The 25239-nt window shown below is 35.7% G+C and overlaps 1 protein-coding gene across 1 annotated transcript in view; it reads right to left on the minus strand.

Annotated features, from left to right (window-relative positions):
* The window catches only part of spag9b (sperm associated antigen 9b), a 100283-nt gene that overhangs the window by 20202 nt on the left and 54842 nt on the right, over positions 1–25239 (minus strand). Inside the window, exons 8-18 of the mRNA XM_056244697.1 lie at positions 16530–16592; positions 15049–15280; positions 13165–13258; positions 12619–12740; positions 10265–10322; positions 8046–8198; positions 7906–7957; positions 6365–6495; positions 4012–4068; positions 2136–2312; positions 589–718 (exon numbers count right to left, since the gene is read on the minus strand). Coding sequence (XP_056100672.1) covers positions 589–718; positions 2136–2312; positions 4012–4068; positions 6365–6495; positions 7906–7957; positions 8046–8198; positions 10265–10322; positions 12619–12740; positions 13165–13258; positions 15049–15280; positions 16530–16592 — 1269 coding nt within the window. The remainder of the gene's footprint in view (positions 1–588; positions 719–2135; positions 2313–4011; positions 4069–6364; positions 6496–7905; positions 7958–8045; positions 8199–10264; positions 10323–12618; positions 12741–13164; positions 13259–15048; positions 15281–16529; positions 16593–25239) is intronic.

The following is a 25239-nucleotide window of genomic DNA, read 5'->3' on the forward strand; positions in this document are numbered from 1 at the left end:
TGTCGGTGTGCACACTCACATTGGCGCCCTTTGTTTAGTCATGAGCTGTTAAACGTCGGCGTCCCAGTGTGAACAGGCCTTAACAGCGCAGCGCTTCTGGGTTGTACGTCAGAATGTAGGCTCACTATTGGCCGACGCTGGTCATGTGTGTGATGCGTGTGACGAAGTATGTCTTTAATAACTTTCTGGCCTGGCAAGTTTCAACTACAATAGAAGCCTATGGAGGAGTGATCCAGCTCTCAGATTTAATCAGGAATATCTTAATTTGTGTTCTGAAGATTAACGACAGTCTTACGGGGTTGAACAACATGAGGGAGAGTAATTTTCATTTTTGGGTGAACAAACCCTTTAATAATAATGGCTAGTGCGGTGGCTGATATATATAAACCTACCAACATCCGTTACCATGATTTCTGTAAAGACTGATCGCGAGAGGAAAAAAATATGTTTTAGTCACATAACATCGGTTAATGGAAACTATTTGCAATATGATTTTTATCGACATTTAGAAAATATCGCAAAAGTTTTGGAAAACGCGTGTGAGACTGGAAGCGCAGTGTGACACAGAGAGTGTGTTTGAGATGTTACCTTGTGTTTGGGAGGTAAACTCCATCCGCACGCCTGTAACCGGCCGTCCTCTTTCTGCACGTGATCCTTCACCTGCCGGTACTGAGCTCTCTTCTGCTCTCGACGGGACACCACACTCTCCACCTCAGCCCTACACACACACACACACACACACACACACACACACACACACACACACACACACACACACACACACACACACACACACACACACACACACACACACACGGAGAGAGAAACTTAACACACCAGAACCAAAAAAAAAACATTCCATATGACTATTCAATGACAACAATAATAATAATAATTATAATGAGTATTATTTGTAATGTAGTCATTATTTGTACAACATATTTGTTTCATCATTATTTAAATAAATAAAAATTAAACAAATCAATATTACAACCCCATTAATACAATTGTACTATAAAAAAACACGTTTTATTATTATTATTAAAATAATTTCTTTTATTATTATTTAAATTCTAAAATTAAATCAATAAAGAAATATAATACTATTGTACTGTACAAATATTAATCGCATTTATTAATCATAATAATAATTATTATTATTATTGAAAACAATATTTTTGTTTTATATATTCAAATTATAAAAAAATAAACAAATCAAGGAAGAAATACAATGACAAGTATTATTACTATTATTAAAATAGATTTAAAAAATGTCATTTTATTATTAATTTAATTCTAAACATTAAACAAATCAATAAAGAAATATGTTGCAATATACTATTGTACTATATAATAAAAATATAACTATTATTTATGATAATAATTGTTATTATTGTCATTATTATTGAAAACAATATAATTAAAATGATAAAAAACTAAAGATCAATAAATAAATAAAATGGCAATAATACTATTCTGCCATAAAATAAAATAAAAATGTTATTAATATTAAAATTAATAGTTTTATTTTAATATTTAAATAGCAGAAACTTAAATCAATAAAAAAATAATGCTATTGTACTTTAGAATAAAAACATGTATTAATAGCATGTATTATTAATAATAATGTTATTATGGTAAACAATATTTTTTATTTTATTATTTAAATGATAAAAATTAACAAATAAAGAAAGAAATACAATGGCAATAATACTATTGTTCTGTAAAATAAAATAAAATGGTTATTATTACTTTTAAAAAAATTTATTTTATTATTTAAATAATAAAAACTTAATGTTTTAGTATCTGAAATACGATACTATTATACTATACAAAACTAATATTTACGGCTCTTAATTTCATTGCTTTCAAAAGTTAAACTAGAGAGCTTATATGTGGGAACACTAGCGAGACCGTCTCTTTCGCTGAGAACAGATTTATAAACGACTCTTATTGCAGATTTGGCAAGATGCATGTTATAAGCCACTCAAGCTCACAGCACTTGCAGAGATATCGGATAACGAGCGGCGTGTGCGCAAAAGAACAGATTTGGGCCTTGCTAATGTGTAAATTCTGGACCCAGGCCGAGACGCCATGACACGCATGTGTGTGAAGTGTGTGAGGACGTCTCTCACTCCTCGTTGAGGAAGTCGAAGGCTTTGGATTTGTCGCTGGGGAGTTGAGCGATGGTGCTGCTCCTCTTCTTCACGGACGGGACGATGTGTGCGGTGGGAGCGTTGTACTTCAGGTTCACCGGGGCGTCGGGCTTCTTCGCCGCGGCGCCGGACGAGGAGCTGAAGAGTCTGCTGAAACTGGGGCACGAGGGAGAGGAGAGAGACGACACACAGACTCATATGCGGACACAAGCGGCAGCAGGGGTTAGAGGTCAAAGGTTAACCGTTATGGGGTTCTGGGGTCACGTCCCAAACATGTGCCAAGCTCTGCGAAACCCAACCGACCCGGTCTAACCACGATCACAGTGTACAGACAGCACCACATGCTGAACCACTGCAAACACACCTTCTCTAATATATATATATATATATTAAATACACTAAAGGTCAAAAGATTGGGGTCAGTAAGTCATTTTTTAATTATTTCATTCAGCGAGGATGCGTGAAATTGATCAAAACAATTTTTTTTCTCTCCAAATATATGGTGTTATTCACTCTCACTTTATTAATCAAGAAAATATTTGTTTACACTGAAATATGAATCAGCACAACTGTTTTCAACACTGAGAATAAACACATAGAAAACAGTTATTTTAAATTCTAATAATATTTCACTGTTTTTACTGTATTTTTGCTCAAATAAATGCAGCCTTGGAACATCTATCAAAATTTTTATTTATTTTTTTATCTTACGGACCACAATCTTTTGAACAGTAGCGTGTATATTATAGTTATTTCCGAAAATATGAAATTCCAGATTTTTTTTTTTCTTCAAATTTTTTAAAACTTTAACACTCATATTAAAAATGTAATTGCTATTTTGCTCATGCTCCCCCGCTCTGTTTTTGTGCAAATAAATAATCTTAATTCTAAAGGCTTTAGGAATCAACTGGTCCAAATAGAGCTGCACGATTCTGAATAAATTGAGAATCATGATTTTTTTTGTATTAATACGTAACGTGTGTCGCATCACAGCTCGCGCAAGACGAGCATTTGTGGTTAAAAGTATATAAATGTGTATTTTGTTATAAATGTCGACTGGTTTGTCTAGATCAGACTCTTATTCCTCGGCTGGATCGTGTCGAGACTTTGAAGCTGCACTGAAACTCACATCTGGACCCGTTGGACCCCATTGAAGTCACTATATGGAGAAATCCTGGAATGTTTTCCTTAAAAACTTAATTTCTTTTCGACTGAAGAAAGACAGACGTGAACATCTTGGATGATGTGCGGGAGAGTAAACTATCAACTACTCCTTTAATACACAGAGCAGAATCATAGTCATTGAGGAATGAATAGATTGTGGTCTTTTAACGATTAATCGTGCAGCTCTAACTCAAAACCTAAACATATCGGACTAATGCGCTGCGTCCCAACACACCTTCTGCAAACACACAGGACAACATGAGCACAGAGAACACACAGGAGCACACAAGAGGAGAATGAATGGGTTTAAAATAGATGCAAAACCTTAAATGCCCCCAAACGCAAAACCCCGAGTAGACTGAGATGACCTGAGAACGGCATTTCAATGAAGAGAACAAGCTGCTTTCTGCCAAACCCTTTAAAAGTAAGTGTAATGAACGCTCAAGCATTAGTCCCGTGAAGTTTAAAGCAAATTCCTGTTATGCTTCAGTTAAAGCTTAAAAAACAACCCCATTCCCAGAACACATTTTTGGATTTAAGGATCAAACCAAGTGCAAGTTTTACTAGGTTTTCTAAGTTTACCTACATCCTAGAAGGAAAACAAATAAAAGGGGGACATAAAATGAGATCCAAACCACACAAAAAACAATATAACAGCAAACTTTGAGGAGAAGATGAAGTTGTTGCTTACAACTGCCAGATACTGGACTTTTTCTTCTCCGACAAGGCTGGATTCTCTCTCGATGCTCTGAATCGAACAACAAAAACACACTTCAGTCGATGCAAACCAGCAAAGGCACACCAGTTTGGGAGTAGGTGTTGATTAGGGTTGGGGATCTGTCAATTTTAACGATTTCGATTCCAATTTCGATTCTTAACGGTTCCTAATTTCGATTCCAATAAGGTAAAAAACAAAAACACGTGGATATCATTCACATTTAGTCTTATTGCAAAACATTTAATTGTAGCTGAATATCATGAACACAAACAAACAGGCTAAAGAATTCTGCCAATTAAAAATACCATAGAAAAACAACTAACCTAACTAATATAAATGTCAAGCATTATTAAAGACAAGTAAACACTCTCAGTAATTCAAAAAAGAACAAATAAAAAACTAGCAATCGCAACCAGTCTGCAAGATTTTCAGGTACAAAAACTATAACAACACTGCAGTTTATAAATTAAATATACATTACAAATATAGTCATTCGGTCAAGAATGAGTGAATTTTCTCTGTCTCTTTTGTTGTTTGATTAGTGTTATTATAGAGACGGCAGCAGGAATATCAGTGCTGTCACTTTAAGAGTTAATATAGCTGCATACGCCTACAGCACAGAAAACAGCGCGTCTCGTGCTTGAAAGGGTTAAAATCACATTAAAATCACTTTTTCTGTGAGCACGTTTTGAATATATGTGCAGCACATAAAATAGCGCGCGAGTCTATGGAGGACCAAACCTATAAAAGTTAAAAATGAATAAATAAGCGAAGAAATGTAAAAAAAACAGAACAAAAAAACGTTTATTTCCCTATTTATGTATAATTATATATTTTCATACATTTATTTATTTTTTCATTTATTTATGCATTTATTTATTTCCACTTTTATTTATTTTCACTTTTATTTATGTATATATGCATTTACTTCTACATTTATTTGTATTTATTTATAAATATGTATAAATAAATTTATAAATAAATAAATGTAGACATGAATGCATATATACATAAATAAAAGTGGAAATAAAAAAATAAATGTAAAAAAAACAAAGCAAAAAATGACCAATTATATTTTTATTTCCCTATTTATGTATAATTATATATTTTCCCACATTTATTTATTTTTTCATTTATTGATGCATTTATTTATTTCCACTTTTATTTATTTTCACTTTTATTTATGTCTATATGCATTTACGTCTACATTTATTTATAAATATGTATAAATAAATTTATAAATAAATGAATGTAGACATGAATGCATATATACATAAATAAAAGTGGAAATAAATAAATAAATGTAAAAAAAAAAGACCATTTATACTTTTATTTCCCTATTTATGTATAATTATATATTTTCCCACATTTATTTATTTTTTCATTTATTTATGGATTTATTTATTTCCACTTTTATTTATGTACATATGCATTTACGTCTACATTTATTTATAAATATGTATAAATAAATATAAATAAATTTATAAATAAATAAATGTAGACATGAATGCATATATACATAAATAAAAGTGGAAATAAATAAATAAATAAATGTAAAAAAACAAACAAAAATGACCATTTATACTTTTATTTCCCTATTTATGTATAATTATATATTTTCCCACATTTATTTATTTTTTCATTTATTTATGCATTTATTTATTTCCACTTTTATTTATTTTCACTTTTATTTATGAATATATGCATTTACGTCTACATTTATTTGTATTTATTTATAAATATGTATAAATAAATTTATAAATAAATAAATGTAGACATGAATGCATATATACATAAATAAAAGTGGAAATAAATAAATAAATGTAAAAAAAAAGATGACCATTTATACTTTTATTTCCCTATTTATGTATAATTATATATTTTCCCACATTTATTTATTTCCACTTTTATTTATGTATATATGCATTTACGTCTACATTTATTTATAAATATGTATAAATAAATATAAATACATTTATAAATAAATGTAGACATGAATGCATATATACATAAATAAAAGTGGAAATAAATAAATAAATGTAAAAAAAGAAAGAAAAAAAAAAGAAAGACCATTTATACTTTCATTTCCCTATTTATGTATAATTATATTTTCCCACATTTATTTATTTATTCATTTCTTCGCGTTTTTATAGGTTTGGTACTCCATATGAGTCGTCTTGCGCTTTAATTGTCTAAAGTCATATTGAAATTTGTACAAAGGAATCGATGAGAGGAATCGAAATTTAAATTTTTTAACAAGTATCCGATTCCAGAATTGATTTTGGATTCCCAAGCCTAGTGTTGATTGGAGATGAGCGAGACTGACCGGATCATCTCGGTCCACCGGACGGCCTCCTGCAACTCCATCAGACGCTCCTTATACTGGTTCCTCTCCATCAGGACTCGAGCCATCTCCACCCGTGTGAAGCGCTTGCGCTGGGCCGTCGGCACGTCGCTCTGAGGGACACACGGCATGTCAGTGCTAAAAACTCATCGTTTGAGAGAGCATTTTACCATACGAATCAATTAAACGGAGTTTAAAGTCACCATGAAATCAAAACTGACATTATACATGACATACGGGTGAAACTCGAAAAATTAGAATATGGTGCAAAAGTTCATTTATTTCAGTAATTCAAATTAAAAGGTGAAACTGATATATTATATAGACTCATTACATGCAAAGTGAGATTTTTCAAGCCTTTATTTGTTATAATTGTGATGATTATGGCTTACAGCTTCAGCTTCAAAATTAGAATATTGTGAAAAGGTTTTCATAAGCTGTAAGCCATAATCATCACAATTATAACAAATAAAGGCTTGAAAAATCTCACTTTGCATGTAATGAGTCTATATAATATATTAGTTGAATTACTGAAATAAACGATATTCAAATTTTTCGAGTTTTACCTGTATTAAGTGTTTATTATACATGATTTATCTGTGCACATCATTATTGTGCCTTGTAATCATAAATCTAAAATAACTTGCAGCATCTCTTCTCTGATGATGTGGGTGGGGCTTTAACCTGTCAATCACATGCGATCAGCCAATAGCAAACCACACCCATCCAATCAACTCCACACAGACACAATCAAGCCCCGCCCACATTTGCTCTTGTTTCCCTCGGATATACGACACAATAGGGAAGCAAAGACGAGCTGTTTTGGGAATACAATGTGATTATAAGATACACTATTTTATAATTTGCATAATTTAGTTTCTGTGGACAAAAAATTACTGGCTTTGTAATGAGCAGTGTTTGTAAACCTGTTACTCATAAACGTCTTCCTACAGTTTTCACTCTTAAAAGTGAAGAAATCAAGTCAGAAGTATTTTACAGTGCAGTTGTGTTACAATTATAATATTTCTGTATTAGATATTATTATTATTACTACAGAATCCCACTCTCAGACAGCAAAGTTTCAGTTGATGATAAAATCCTAAAGCGCAAAGGTTTTAACTCTTGCAAGAGAAGAAATTAAGTAAAAAGTATTATAAATTCACAACTGTAAAGTACAATAGTTAATACACTTATGAACTATTAATTGTTTTGTTTTACAGTGCAGCTGTATCCCAATTTTTTCGTGTCTATTGTTTTTAATATAGAATTCTATTCTCGTAGTTTCAGTTGATGAGAAAATACTTTGAGGTTAAAAGTAATTTACCTTATACTGTTCATTTTATAATATTATATTAATGTGGTGGGAATTTGTCCCAGTGGAATTGAACAAGGATAATTTTGAATGAAAAAATCAGATGCATTTAGAATTGTTTTCGACTTCCTCCAAAAAATGTTTTATCGAACCGTGAGTCGTCTAACAGATCTGCAATCCCAACCCAGACAGATTTCTAACGTCGACTTACATCATCGTCCTCCTTCGTCTTCACTTTAGCTTCCTCAGTCTCAGCTCGGACTCTGTTTGGACAAAAGCACAAAAGCTTCAGTCAGAAAGAGCTTCTCTCCGGCTGAAAGCTGATGTGTGTCAGTGTGTTTAATGACGAACCGCTTGAGCTCGTCCTCCAGCTCTTTGTTCCTCTCCTCCAGTTTGTCTTTGGTGTGTTTCAGGACCTCCAGTTCTCCCTGAAGAACGTCTTTCTCGCACACCAGCTCATCCACACGAGCGATCAGATCATTCTTCACCACATTCAGAGCGTTCCTGCAATGTGTGTTTCACAAGGCAAAATCCACAGTATAAGTTATGAGTTTGCTGTTTGAATTTAATGTGTTGAGAAAACGGCATACTGTGAAATATTACAAAGACGATCTATTACGCCCTTTTACAAAGTCTTAATGATGTTTTCAGGCTCTACTAGAGCAGGTTTTCCTGCTTGAATGTTGATTATTCTCCTCATATTCTCCATTGTTGCGGCTCCTCTCTTCCCAGTCTGTCAGTAACGCTCTGTTTACTTCCTGTCTCTATGAAGCCCCTCCTTCTGAAAGCACACTGTGCTCTGATTGGTCGGCTGGGGCAGTGTGCTGTGATTGGTCGAGCGCTTCGAGTGTGTTTGGGAAATGCCCCGCCCCTAATTACCATAACCGCCAGTTTAACACACTACTAACTAACTCAACCAGGCCCCGCCCCTTTATTCTGCACATTAATTATTATAATGAGGAATATGGTGACGTGTTCGTTCCCGGGAGAAACTCAAGACTACAGTTGAGGCACTAAAGAAAAAAAAAAAACATCATAGTTTCTCTTTACAAAGACATTAAACATTTCCATTGCTCTGTTCTTACCGATTATATAAGACAGACAATAAACATCCAGTGATATCGGACTGTTATAAACCAGTTATTTTTAATGAATCATTCAAAGACTCACAAATCAGTCTTAAACTAATGAGTTATGAATGCAAATTGGTTTAACGACTTACCGAATTAACATTTGATCCACTAAACTGCCATTATTACTTTGTCACATTAACCCTTTAGGCGCCAGAGGTTTTTTCCTAAAACGGATTCTTAATTTCAAAAGGCTATATCTTAAAAGTGATAAAAGATAGAGACTTTCTGTAAATTAGAGAAATATTAAGGATGACCCAAAGTTTATGTAGGGATTACGTTTTCCCATCTAATTTGCATATTATGACATCATATGGTGGCGGCAATCTTGGATTGTAGAATTTTCATGAAAAGTCACATGTTTAAATGATAAAATGCAGCACTTCTGTCCCCCCAAAATGTCCATCACCTTCTGTATGCTATACTGCACAATACTGAATGCTCGGGTATATAGTAAGTAGCAAACAAACTGTGTAAATCATTACTAATAAATGGTAGAAACACACCGAATGCATGTAGTGGTTGGCTTTTTGCTGTAGAGATTTTCCATTTACTAAATACAGTAGGCACTCTGATTCCATGTATGGGGCACATATATATTATTCATATGACATACAAACACAAGTAGACAAGACCTGTTTAGTTCAAGCGCTCACTCGCCACGGCAAGGCCCAGATCATGAGTGAGATGATGAGCAGCGCGGCCATATTGAGTGTGCACAGCTCGGACTGCTGTCATTGTGACTCCTCACCCTGCCTCCACGTCGCCCCCTAACTGTCCTATGGATACTTCGACCTCGTCTAACATACCCAGTGGTATTAGATAAAGTCTCCACCACAATACTGTCGCCGCGATTGCGGAGAGGTTCTGATAAAATGGCTCACTCGCACACTAGCTCCGCTTTTGATCGCACTGATTCAATGCGCTCTAACTCAAACATTTTGTATAGAAGCATGATGTTTTTTTGAGTTGGGATGAAGTATGACATGTCTGCCATCCAGTGGAGGGGAGGTCGAACGAAATTTGACACCCATTTTGACAAAATCGGACGTTTTATTCAGTGCCGCATCTTGCCGAGTAAACTCGACTGTGGCGCCTAGAGGGTTAAATTGAACTGAACCAAAAATTGAGTACTTGTGAAAGCAAATGTTAAAAACGCTAATTTGTGAGGTTACTTACTGGCTGTTTAAATTGCAATATGTAGTACCATACCGTTTTGTTTTAATAAAATGGTATTTTAATAGGATTTATTTTTAATATGACTCGTTTAAAAACATTTTGACTTTAGAGTCCAGTTGAAATGATTGCTGTAATTCCTGTAAAACAGCAGGTGGCAGTAGAAGCATTGCATTCAGAGGAAATACACACTAAACGCAGATTGTTTTGTGTTTTTCAGCTGGTGTGTAAGTCAGAAAACTAAATCCACATTATATGACTTACTTTGTCTCCAGTAGCTGAGTGTTCTCATGGATCAGATGTTCGACTTCACGACCCATACCTGCATGACAACAACATAAAACAGATTTCATTTTACACAAATATATATAAATACGGTAATCATGCACAGATCTCTGAAAACCCCACAAATGCTGATTTGACCATTTCTGAGACAGAACACTTTACCAGAGAATATGAAATCATGCTTACCAAAGAAATTAAGGTCTAAAATTGGCATGCAAACCAAAGAACAAGAAAAAGGATCAGTGAATGACCAAAACAAAAAATCAAGTGAAATTTAAATTAATAGCGGGTCCAACACTGTATCCTAACCAGGAGCAAAACACGCAACAAAAGCTCTTTATTCCACGTAATTTATCTGAACCCTATAAAGTCTACTGTATCATATTTGGGTCGCACATTTCTAAGGCCATTATATGATCATAACTTTGCTGATAAAGCTGTTGTTGGACACAATTTACTGATAGTTTAGACTTTTTTAGCAAGTAAAAGCCTGTTAAAGTAACTGTAAAAACCTTCAGTGTCGTTCTGCTGCGAAATCTGCACTGATTTTTATCAAGTAATCATAACTTTAATATTGTTAGTAATATTTCAACTGGACTGAAGCAGTTTTTCTTGATTATTCAGACATCATTTTTTCTCAAATATGATCATCAGGCTTTTAAAGAAGGTTTATTTGTTCATCTCTCAATCATTGCATTGCATTATATGTTTTAAAACTTAGCTTTGATCATAAAACAAAGCATTTATCATCTTACTAAGACATTATTGGCAGATATTGATATTTATATGCATTTTATGTCAGTATCTGCTTTACTGTTATAAAGAATTAACTGATTTACATTACAAGCATCAGAATTTCATCACTTTTTGTCTATATAAATATGAGCATCTGCAGCAAATTTAATATTTTTGCACAGTCTCTGAATAAAATTGAGCTGTTTTTTCTTCCATGTTCTCACTATATGAGCATATGATGCATCAAATATGATCCTCCACAATATCTTGTATGAAGCTTCGCTAATGTGTGGACGGACACGCTAGTTGTTGCTGTAAAGTTGTGGCATTGCCCCTGGTGAGGATATGTGTACGAGAATAAGAGCAGTGTAAACATACACACCAGAATACTCGTCTGGGGGAAAGAAATGAAGCGCCACAAACATGGAGGAAAGACGACATGATTAGATGAGCAGTGAATGTTAGTGATTAAATTAGAAGATGAATAAAAGTCACTGATGTCTTTACTACTAGAGGAAAATAACACAAAAAGGAAAAAGATACAGGAACGACAGTCTCACACACACACATTCAAACACACAGTCATGAATCATGAAACTCAAAAGAAGAAGCTTTGAATCATGTGCTTTTAAAAACAAAAGCACTTTAATATTAGTCATACGATAACTGAGCTAAATCATTATTCACTGATAGTGGATCAGTTTGATTCATTTAATCATTCAGGCCGGCTCTGTCAATTGTAAGAACTAATTTATCAATAAGATCCAGTTCAAAAGAGCAATTCATTCACAAATCGGATGGAAAGAAATGTGATTACTAAACAACTCAATCCGTTCTTCATCCAAAGCTACTGTAAGTTACCGCATGTTATTTCAATTTGTACCACTTTTATGATGCTTTTTTGTTATTTTGAGCTTGACAGCCTCAGTTCTCATTCACTGAAAATAAAAAAAAAATAAAAAAACGGAGATAAGAAATCATTAAAAAATAAAAAAAGGATAAAAGAAAGATTTTTTTTTTAATCACCCAAAAAAATTCAACAACTTTAACTAAAATATAATAAAATTTATAATACATTTTTAATTATATTATTTTAAATAAATTATTTAAATTATAATTTATAATTAAATACAGGTGAAACTCGAAAAATTTGAATATCATGCAAAAGTTCATTTATGTCAGTAATTCAACTTAAAAGGTGGAACTAATATATTATATAGACTCATTACATGCAAAGTGAGATATTTCAAGCCTTTATTTGTTATAATTTTGATGATTATGGCTTATGAAAACCTTTTCACAATATTCTAATTTTGAATTTAGGGTTTTCATAAGCTGTAAGCCATAATCATCAAAATTATAACAAATAAAGGCTTGAAATATCTCACTTTGCATGTAATGAGTCTATATAATATATTAGTTTCACCTTTTTTAAAGTTGAATTACTGAAATAAATGAACTTTTGCACCATATTCGAATTTTTCGAGTTTCACCTGTATAAAAAAATAAATAAAATCTAATTGAAAATATTAATAAAAACTACAACTAAAATAACACTGATTTTCATTTGTGAATTATTATTGTGACTGAAAACTCACCCAGCAGATCAGCACCTTCATCCACGTCTCCTATGAGGTCATTTCCTGCAGACGAGAGCTCCTCGAAGAGCGAGTCGGTGTTGCGGTCGAACGCCATGTTCTCGATGCCTTTACTGGGAGTGCTGGAGAGAGACAGAGAACATGAACGGACACGAGACACGGAAAGCTTCTTCGTCTAATAACGTCCAGATGAAATCCAGAGTGTCGAGTCTCCTTCATTTATACAGCGCTTTAACAATATAGAGTTTCACAGCAGCTTTACAGTGATAACAGGAGATTACAGTAACATTGTTTTGTCTTTACAACAGCTCTAGAATAAAGTTATTGTCCAGATAAAGTTAGTTTTGATTGATTCACTTCCGTTGCAAAGATAGTTATTAACTTACACGACAGAAAACCTTAACGCGCTCCGGCCGCTCATTCACACGACAGCAGTGATTGGTTCTCGAGAACGAAACCTACAATAGGTTCCAAGGTGCAGGCGTAGTGTGTTTGCACTGATAAGGCAAGTCCAGTGAGTGGATGATTGAATCAGCATTGACGCACCTGGAGCCTTTGCATCCGCTCAGGTCCATGTCCAGTTCTGGTGTGGACTCGATGATCGCCTGGACCTCCGACCGCTCTGCGTTCTCACTGTGATCTGAGTGCAAAAACACCAGTTAGGGGTTTTCAAAAGGTCTTAAAATCATCATGCATATGAGACTAAGTTTTGGGTGCAGATTCATCAAATGCAGTTTGTTTATAAAAGGGGCCTGGCATTCAATTTACGTGATGCACAATCCCATTTATGGGAGTATAAAAGGTAAAACACATGAAAAGACAGTCTCAAAAACACGGTTTGAAATCATCGCTGGTGTTTCTGACGTCACAAACGACCTTGTAACCAATCAGATCAACGTGTGATCGTCAACCAGTGGATCTCTGAGCTGAGGGAGTGAGTGGAGGCGGGGCTCATTTGCATATTCATAGAGCCACGCATACTAAATGAGGCGAGGGTGTCGAGTTACATGAAGACATTTTTTACGTTATAATCGTAACATTACGCCGTCATCGAGTGTTTTGTACCAGACTGCACACACACACGAGCAGCGGATCTCGCTCGTTGTTTCGCTTCCCGGGAGATGTAGTTCATTGAGCGATTTTCACATACAACTAAATGTTACTCTTCTGTTTCATGACAAACTGCGACTTTCTTGACTTTCAGAATTATCTTTTAACACTAGAACGGCCACGACGGTCATTTTGACCGTTTTGAATTTTATATCTGCAATAACTTTGTTGAAAAAATAAATAAAATCCTGCTGGTACCTGACTTTTCCTAAAAGTGTCTGTATTTTCATTTAAAATGTTTTTAATATAAATTACACATAAGGCAAACAAACAAATGAACATATTTACCTATTTCGGCCATAGACGGTCATATTGACCGCACTGAATTTCACGGTATTCTTTTGTTACATTTCTCGAGGTTGACCTTTGTCTATTAGGAAATAATCAGAAGATTCAATTGCAAAATGACAGATATGTTTATTGAGAGCTGGTCAGATGCTGGGAGAGTTAAGGTGTGCAAATGTCCGGTATGAAGCCCTTGGCAGCACAGGGACGCTGGAGTGAGTGCTGAACCAGGAGTGCTGAACACGGGATGACACACGGAAAACGGATACAGGCAGGGAACAAACACGCAGGAAAAATCCACAACGATCTGACAAAGACTAGGCGAGAACAGTAACACTGAAAAGGGTCGAATCGCTGATCAGTTGCAGCTGGCGCGTTGATCAGAGCGCACGTGCTGATCAGCTGCATTGATCATCGACCACGCACACACACACACACACACACACAACAAGACGAGAAAGGAGACAGCGAATTCATAAACCATGACATTGTCTCTCTCACTGTCAAAAGAATATCTAAATAAGATACTTTTAGTTGTTATTATCTTGTTCTGAGTTATATTGAAGGGATATGGAAATATAGCTCTGTTGTGAATAGGCCCTATGCGATAATTACGGGCCACTGATATAATTAAACTTTTTTAAAATGTACAGTTTGGTTTTGTTTTTAAAAGATATCCTAATACAACAAATGCATTAATCTCTCAATTGGGTATTTATCATTAAAGATATGTGGTTTGCAATCTAACGGTCAAAATGACCGCTTGTGGCAGTTCTAGTAGTTATGGAATTCTGGCACTTCTAGTGTTAAATTGACAATCATCCCATGTGTAATTCAGGGCACAGTTCAGACGGAATAAAAAGATAAGTGACTACCATACATATCTTTTCCGAAACAAGGTCCCAAGGCTCTCTATGGAAACGCGCCTACTGTAAAGCTGCTTTGAAACAATCCATATTGTTAAAAGCGCTGTATAAATGAAGGTGCATCTACTCAAAAGCATCTACTTTTTAGTAGTACATATTTTAAAAGTACATACTTTCAGGGCGTAGTATGAGTGGGCGGATTGAGACGCAGCTCTGGATTCACCTGTGGACGACGTCTCTGATGCCTTCGCCTCCTGTACGCTGATGTTCGTCAGTCTGTCTGCTGTGGCGTTCCTCGAGTCCATGTTCCCGTGCGGACCCTCGGCCTCCTCCTCCACCGACACCATGAGCTCGTCAGACTCGGGTTTGGATCGTCCCCGACCAGCGCCAGAGAGTTCATCCTGATCACAATAGATAGATAGATTGATTTATTTATGCCATGTCAGCATTTAAGGCAATTTACATGGCAAAAAATTAAATTACAAAAATAGAAATATCATATAAATACAATAAAACCAAGTTTTTTTTTTTTTCAATTAACATATGATAAAAAATCCAAAAACTTTTCAGGCATAATCTTATCAAATAAGTCCTTAAGTGAAATAACTTCATAAAAGAGCATTCTACTTGTATTATACCCAGGAGAGTCCAATAAAATAATAATAGGTCTGATATCTGAGGAAGGAATTTTCCTGAAAACAAACCCAGGTGGCATAAGCCATCGATTTGCACTGAGTCGTAGTAAGTATTAATAAATAAATAGTCATCAACTGCACATATGTGCTAAATGGGACTCATGAAGATTAACACAATGATTCAAGTCATCATCAGCACATCATGATACCGTACGGAGGACAGACATGCTGCATGCAGATCCATTTAGAAAGATTATTATATTATATATAATGCAAACAAAACATTTTTAGTCTCCATTTTGTATATTCAACTGAGCTTTTAACTACATAAATAATGACTGAAAGGTCCGTAATTGAGAAAAAAAGTGAAGAAAAAAAACAGACATACAAAAACAAACAAAAAAAAACACATGATTTGATGCTTTAATAATTAACATACAAAATTAAAGAAATATTCCAGGTTATCGTTTACTAGAATTTCACTGTTAATTTTTTTTCAATACAAAGAATAGAGATTTAAAAAAGCTTCACAAATGAAACAAAAGCACCATATAAAGACCCGTTCCATGTTTCCTATTTAATGTTTAGAAGTTATAGACGTTGAAATTAACCAGGAATATTCCTTTGGCTACATTGCAAGCGATAACATCAACCACACACATGCTGAATGCAACCCAACCTGAACCTTTACCAGGGAGACTGACATCATTTGTGAGTCCGTATGATTGGTTTATATGTTACATGCTAATAGATGTTATGTTTATATTTTACTTGTTGTTATGTTTATATGGTTTATATGTTACATCCTAATAGATGGTTGCAGGCAGCAGTTTGTGGACTATGGGCTATGAATGCAAAGAAACACTTCACTATCATGGATGTGGAGACAAGCCAAACATAACACACTACACACTACACACTGCACACTGCACACTGCACACTACACACTGCACACTACACACTGCACACTACTGCGGCTGCCATGAAGATTACGGCAGGATTATCGGACGGCTACCTTACTGGAGTCGGTCCAATGGGTTTCCAAACTGTCCTGTGAACTCTTACCGTCCGCCTCCAACTGCCCAGAGAGAAGCGTACAGTAAAACACATGAATGGTGGCTCTTTATTCTGCCAGGTGGCTGATGGGAACCGCATTGCCATTAAATATTAAGAGAAAAACAGGACGGTTCTTCCCCAAAAAGCATCGGGAGCCAGCTTGTCAAATCCAGATTAAGCTGTAACTACGGTAAAATGAAATGTAGGCCAGGATTACACATAATCTGTGTCTCACGGTCGACCAATGCATGACAGAGTTTATTAAGGGAATTTGTACTTTGTGTTTTTATGGTGCAAAAGCCAGATTGAACTTGAACCCTTGTGCATCCTTATGGATATTTTTGTCTTTTTCAGTTTTGTTTTTTGGTCATGTTGCCTGTGTTAATGCCAACTGCATACATTTTTGGCTCGATTCTAGCAGTTTTAGGAGTTCAATATAACTAATATATATATTTTATATAAAATAATGTTCAGAAATCATTTTCATGAACTTAAACTGGGATATTTCACCCAAAAATTAAAATTAGCCCATGACTTACTCGGCCTGAAGCCATCCTAGGTGTATATGACACTCTTCTTTCAGACGAATACAATCAGAGTTATATTAAAAAATGTCCTGGCTCTTCCAAGCTTTATAATGGCAGTGAATGGCAACTTTTTTTCTTTTTCTTTTTTAGTCCATACAAGTGCATCTATCCATCATAAAAGTGCATCTATCCATGATAAAAGTGCATCTATTCATCATAAAAGTGCATCTATTCATCATAAAAGTGCATCTATTCATCATAAAAGTGCATCTATTCATCATTAAAGTGCATCTATCCATGATAAAAATGCATCTATCCATCATAAAAGTGCATCTATCCATCATAAAAGTGCATCTATCCATCATAAAAGTGCATCTGTCCATCATAAAAGTGCATCTATTCATCATTAAAGTGCATCTATCCATGATAAAAATGCATCTATCCATGATAAAAGTGCATCTGTCCATCATAAAAGTGCATCTGTCCATCATAAAAGTGCATCTATCCATCATAAAAGTGCATCTGTCCATCATAAAAGTGCATCTGTCCATCGTAAAAGTGCATCTATCCACCATAAAAGTGCATCTGTCCATCATAAAAGTGCATCTATCCATCATAAAAGTGCATCTGTCCATCATAAAAGTGCATCTATCCATCATAAAAGTGCATCTATCCATCATAAAAGTGCATCTGTCCATCGTAAAAGTGCATCTATCCATCATAAAAGTGCATCTATCCATCATAAAAGTGCATCTATCCATCATAAAAGTGCATCTATCCATCATAAAAGTGCATCTGTCCATCATAAAAGTGCATCTATTCATCATTAAAGTGCATCTATCCATCATAAAAGTGCATCTGTCCATCATAAAAGTGCATCTATCCATCATAAAAGTGCATCTATCCATCATAAAAGTGCATCTGTCCATCGTAAAAGTGCATCTATCCACCATAAAAGTGCATCTGTCCATCATAAAAGTGCATCTATCCATCATAAAAGTGCATCTGTCCATCATAAAAGTGCATCTATCCATCATAAAAGTGCATCTATCCATCATAAAAGTGCATCTATCCACCATAAAAGTGCATCTGTCCATCATAAAAGTGCATCTATCCATCATAAAAGTGCATCTATCCATCATAAAAGTGCATCTGTCCATCGTAAAAGTGCATCTATCCACCATAAAAGTTAGGGATGTCCCGATCCGATACTCAGGATCGGTATCGGCTCCGATACTGCCATTTTTGCGGGATCGGGTATCGATCAGACGAGGCCGATCCAAATCCGATATTGTGGGTATACTATTATGTGTTATTGTTAAGCCCCACAAAAGGCACAAAAACATTCTAAAGTACCATAACGTTTTCGTGCACTCTATTATAAGTGTTCTGAAGCCATTATGTGAGAGAGAAATTAATATTTAAGTCATTAAATTCAAGATCACGTAAACTTTTCCCTCTCGCGGCTGTCAGTCATTCTCCATTCACATTCAAACAGCGCGTCGCGTTCGGTTACAGTCAATGATGAAACTATCTTCAAGATGATTCAATGTTAATACTATTATACTTGATAAGATAAAGGTCTATGTTTTCGCATATAACAACTTTATCTTGCTGGACTTTATTGCTGTAACTCAATCGTGTTACTCTCTACCGGGTGTCGGACGCTGTCGGTTTGATCCATAGGGTTTGATCACAACACTAGAGTCAGAGCACTATAATTGTTCTTCACGCGCACAGTAACTAAAATTTAAAACTGTTAAAAGAAAAGGCTCAATAAACGATTGCATAGATAGATACTGTATAATACACTGTCCATCAATATGTATCTCCGTTGTGCTTTGAACTTTTCAAAGCGGACTCGACGCGCTGGCGCTGCGTGCTGTAACTCCACGTGGCTTCAAGCGCATCATTCTCCGCTCGGGATGCGCATACGCGCTTTGTGCCGCACTGTATTGAAGCCTTTCATATCATAATGCAGTGACGCAATTAAAGCTTATTAACATTAATAATTATTAATGTTGCTGCCTCATTAAATAGCTGTGCAATACACTTAAAACATGTCTCAATTTTATAGCAGATTTAGCTATATCTAAAATAATTATCTTTTTCATTTTTGTTACCCTTGTTTTTCATGAATGTATTTTACAACAATAAGAAGAGCAATGTGTATTATCCACTAATAGATTATGATCATATATTTTGGGGATTTGTTGTTTATCTTTATAATGAAGCTGTCTGTATTAAGTAGATTGTGTTTAACACACACAAGAGTGATAATCAGTTTAACACAGTTATAGAAATTCTACTTGATTTAAAAAACAAAAACTGTACTGGTATTTACAATGTAGAATGCTGCTGTTTAAATTGTTTTAACTTTAAACCTGTTGGTAGCTAGCTAGCTTTAAGTACTGAAGTATCTGTATTTTCTTTCATTTATATATTTCTTTATTTTTTTGTAGTGTTTGAATAAAGGGTGGCAATCTTTCATAATCAACTGTTGTTGTGGACTATATAGGAGGTATATTTTAGGTGGCTAATTGAGAAAATTGCTATATTTTTTATTAGTTTAAGAATAAAATAAAAATATCGGATCAATATCGGTATCGGCAAAAGCCAAAGCTGCGGCATCGGTATCGGTATCGGAAGTGAAAAAGTGGTATCGGGACATCCCTAATAAAAGTGCATCTGTCCATCATAAAAGTGCATCTATCCATCATAAAAGTGCATCTGTCCATCATAAAAGTGCATCTATTCATCATTAAAGTGCATCTATCCATGATAAAAATGCATCTATCCATGATAAAAGTGCATCTGTCCATCATAAAAGTGCATCTGTCCATCATAAAAGTGCATCTGTCCATCATTAAAGTGCATCTATTCATCATTAAAGTGCATCTATCCATGATAAAAATGCATCTATCCATGATAAAAGTGCATCTGTCCATCATAAGTGCATCTGTCCATCATAAAAGTGCATCTATCCATCATAAAAGTGCATCTATCCATCATAAGTGCATCTGTCCATCATAAGTGCATCTGTCCATCATAAAAGTGCATCTATCCATCATAAGTGCATCTGTCCATCATAAAAGTGCATCTATCCATCATAAGTGCATCTGTCCATCATAAAAGTGCATCTATCCATCATAAGTGCATCTGTCCATCATTAAAGTGCATCTATCCATCATTAAAGTGCATCTATCCATCAAAAAAGTGCATCTATCCATCATTAAAGTGCTCCACAGGCTCCAAGGGTTAATAAAGGTCTTCTGAAGCAAAGCCATAGATTAGAGTAAGAAAAATATCCATATTTAAAACTTTATTGACTAAAATAACTAGCTTCTGGCAGACGGACGTACGCAAGTCTACCTATGCCATTAATAATTCACATAATGTGATGCATTTCTGAACTCAAAAAAGTTAAGTTGTTTCTGAGGCCGAGGATCGGCTATTACATTTTATGAAAGACATTTTCTTCCTTACAATAACAAAACAATGAACCATGCACAATAATACCAAATATTATTTACATTTTATTTCATGTTGACTTTAAAGACCATATTTATTTACCACTGTAATGAAAACTTTTTTGATGCCATAAAACTCAATATCATATGCAAAATGATTAAGTTGCTTGACCTAGGGATGCACGATATATCGGCCACCATATCGGTATCGGCCGATATATGAACATTTTTAATGTTATCGGCCCAATAATAAAATTTGGCTGATATATTAAAGCTGATAAATAATGTTTTATTTCCTTCAGCTGAGACACTTCAGATGCGCACTGTTCAACATGATGGTTTTAAATTGCTTGAAATATGATTGAAATCACTTCAAAAAAAAGGAAAATACAGTAAAGTGCAACATGTGCAGCGCAAGTCTGTCATATCGGCTACATGAAATTATAATAAGAACATTATAATTGTGTGTTTGGGACATGATGAGACTTTTGTTTTTGTAATCAGGCTCTCAAAAATTAATAAAAAATTTGGATTTAGATTTATCGGCCAATATATCGGTTATCGGCTCTCAAATATAAAGAATTATCGGTTATCGGCTAAAATGTTCATACAGGTGCATTCCTAGCTTGAAAATTTTGCGACACTTTCAAAGTCAAATATCCATTGAGGGGCACTAAAAGCACGTATATTTTGATTCGAAACAGATGAACGTGAATCTGGCAACGTTTTATTACATTGGTTGTTGAACAACCCCGAAGCGCTGCGCTGTTACACTACGTGAAATCTGGAGGCCCACAGAGAAGAAGATGAAGAGTTGAATAAAGTCGTTATTTTTGTTTGTTTTTTGCGCACAGAAAGTATCTCGTCGCTTGATAATCTTAAGGTTGAGCCGCTGTAGTCACTCGGACTATTTTAACAATGTCTTTAATAACTTTCTGGCAAGTTTCGATCCCATAGAAGCCTATGGAGGAGTGATCCAGCTCTCAGATTTAATCACAAATATCTTAATTTGTGTTCCGAAGATGAACAAAAGTCTTACGGGGTTGAACAACATGAGGGAGAGTCATTACTGACAGAGTTTACACCCTTTAACAAAAGCAAACCTGACATTTGCTGAAGCAACAGTGTCAATAATCGGCCCCTGTAATCATAATCTGTGTGTGAAGGAATCAAAGTTATAGGTGTTTTACTGCCTCTACTAAGTGTTCATTTCAGCTGGAAACTGCAGTGAATTATATGTATAGGTGTGTTCAACTTCTCATTGAGCCTTTTTTTGCCTTAATATTAGTGTATTATCATTACATGCTGCTCAGTATGTCTTTCTCTATTGACACAGTATATCAGAAAATGCATGTGGCTTTGTTATTTTGTCTACACCGTTGCCCTCAAGCTCTTCCTAAAATGAGATGTTTTATTAATATGCCTTTTCAAAACAGCACTACATCTGGTGCTCTATAAAAAGAACCAAAGCTCTCCGTAAAATCAATCGGTTATGGAAGAGCAACTAATCCACAGCGAGTGGCAGGAACCAACAATAGGTTTTACACAAGCTAGCACAGAGTTTTTTTCTCACTGACATATGCGCACAAGCCAACAAAAGCACAAGCGCGCACAAAACAACAACCCTTTGCAAGATGCTCCCCGACTCTCTGGTGTTTCCATGGCAGAATGTGCCCACTTTTCCTCAGAGGCGTTTAACCTGAGGACAGGCTGACAGCAAGTCATGGCCTAGTTTCTCATCTCTCCCAGAAGCCCGAGACTCTGGAGGATGATATAGAGAGAAATGCAGAGTCATGAAGCGCACAAAGGCCAGTCTGTATCCCTCCACAGTGGGAGTGTGATGGAGCCTTTGTGCTTCTGAAACTCACTGGCCTTATAATGAGATATCAAATATTAACTGGAGAGCCTGATGCACACCTACTAGGGCTGTCAAAATGGCTGAAAAGCTAAATTCGAATTCTTAAATATTATTATTTATTTATTTGAATTCTAACGTCACTACTTAATGTTACAGGGAGAAAAGGTGCGGTGTTGTCTCCTATGCCCACAAGAGGGCGCAAGAGAGTGCAATAAGCAAATATAAACCAAATCAAGCATCGCATCTTTTATTGAAATTAAAATGACATTCACTTTTTAAAAATGCATTAAATTTAGAATTTTTTTTCTTAAATCAAATATAATTTCCTTAATGTGCATGCAAGGAAAATTAGGTTACAAGAGTGCATAAACCTGTGTTTGTGCATCAGTAACCTGAGGAAACACGCTTCGAGAGACGCGTAATGAACTACACGAACACACAACAGACATTCAGAAACACTCCACTTCTACTCGCTACATCTATATATTGTTCGTCAAAAACACCAGACGGTCCACTTGATCTGAGCGAGTCCTGAGCGCTTTCTGTTGACTGTTTCCAGCTGATGAACACACACTCACACACACACACACACACACACACACACACACACACACACACACACACACACACACACACACACACACACACACACACACACACACACACACACACACACACACACACACACACACACACACACACACACACACACACACACACACACGATGTGCAGGTTTGGTCAAGTATGTTGTTGCACGATTTATACGGGATAAGCTAACAAAAACAAACCGCGTCAGTGATGTCATCAGCATGTCTCGCGCGCCTCTTGACACCAAAAATTTGAATGCACGTTTTTTGCATTCGAATGTGCAGTTTTTTATTTATTCAACAAATATTCTGAATTTTTATTTTTATTTGACAGCCCTAATACCTAATAACTTTCAGGCTCCGTAATGAAAATAAAAATGATTTAAAAAATGGGTTGAGCCTCCACAAATTTCTGATATCAGACTAATGAAAGCATCAACAACACCTATTCGTTGTTCAGAAACTCGTCCAGTAATGCTGATGTAATAGGGATGAAGCAGAATAGATAATATTATTCATAAAACTCAGAAGAAAGAGATAAGCTGCCAAACGGTGGGCTGTTTCTGTCTGGGTGTAGCACCTACCTCTCTGCACAATCATGCACATTAATTGGTGGCTCATGTTGCACTTTCTCCCATTTATTAGTAATAGGAGTGCACTCTCTTGGTATATCTAAAGTCTTTGGCTGTGTTGTGTGTCTCCTCATCAGACTGACAGCTGAAATATGACCGGCATCCTTCAAAAACTCCTGCATCAGGCCTAGATTGAGACGGGCTTCAAGGTCAGGCTATTCTAGAAACCCACAATGCCATCACTGCTGACGAAAACAATGTGAATAAGGGGAGAGGAGAGGATTCAGATCTAGTCTAGCAGTAGATCAAAATGGGTTTTCCCAAAATGACATTTGTTCCTAAAAATAGTGAAAATTTGGGTAATTTGAGTGACAACCCTACTATATAGTAAATTTCACAAATAATTAAGATCTATTACGCCCTTTTACAAAGTCTTGGGCTCGACTAGAGCAGGTTTTCCTGCTTTATTTTCCTCATATTCTCCATTGTTGCGGCTCCTCTCTTCCCAGTCTGTCAGTAACGCTCTGTTTACTTCCTGTCTCTATGAAGCCCCTCCTTCTGAAAGCACACTGTGCTCTGATTGGTCGGCTGGGGCAGTGTGTTGTGATTGGTCGAGCGCTTCGAGTGTGTTTGGGAAACGTCCCGCCCCTAATTACCATAACCGCCAGTTTAACACACTACTAACTAACTCAACCAGGCCCCGCCCCTTTATTCTGCGCATTAATTATTTAAATAAGGAATATATTGACGTGTTCGTTCCCGGGAGAAACTCAAGACTACAATTGGAGGCGTTTCACACTGACTCATTTATGCTTTATAACTTTGCAGAGCTTTTTCACGCACAAACAGCAACATTACACACTAAAAACATGTAAAAGTGCACTAAAATGGAAAGTAACAAAAATTTTGACTAAAATACAACTTTCTTGTAACCAACATAGTGAAAAAAAAATAGTGCACATGAGTTGAGTGGTTTGTTGAAGAGGTTGAAGGCAAATGATTACTTCATCAACATGAATATGTATGAAGGGGCCTCGAGTCGTGGATCTCTGTAGGACAGGGAAGGTTCCAGAGCGAGGAGCGCACAGCATTCTGGGCCTTGTTAGGGCTCTGCTTAAGCATGCAGGGCACAGCAGACACTCAGAAACAGCTTCCTTCCCACTGGCAGTGTTCGCTCAGGCTTCTTTAACATACGTTCCTTTCAGAGGGGGAAGCTCTCTCTCTCTCTCTCTCTCTCTCTCTCTCTCTCAATACTAACGAACTGTGTCGTCATCGCCTTTATTCCCTAAAAACCCATGTTCAGTTTCTGGGAAGCTGATAACAGCCTCTGCTGTGATGACACCCGGCCCTACTAAAGATTAATAATGTTGTAAGTGTGTATTGACACACACTTCATGATTCAATTTCGATTCGCAAGCTCTTGATTCGATTCTGATCTTGATTAACTATTGATTCATTTTGATATATATCCGGTAGAGTTAAGGGTGATTCGATCGGGATTTTTGGGGCAGATTGCCGATTACACATCACTGGAAGCCGTACTGGCTGATCTGATAACCGATTCTGGTCACCGAAAAAGACTATTCTTAACAACAATGTTTTTTAAGTATAAAAAAAATGAAGTCAAGTCAATTCATCCTCATTCATATAGCGC

Source organism: Rhinichthys klamathensis, unplaced genomic scaffold, assembly GCF_029890125.1.
Source record: "Rhinichthys klamathensis goyatoka isolate OS25496 unplaced genomic scaffold, OSU_Roscu_1.1 h1tg001050l_1, whole genome shotgun sequence".
Classification (NCBI taxonomy): Eukaryota; Metazoa; Chordata; class Actinopteri; order Cypriniformes; family Leuciscidae; genus Rhinichthys; species Rhinichthys klamathensis.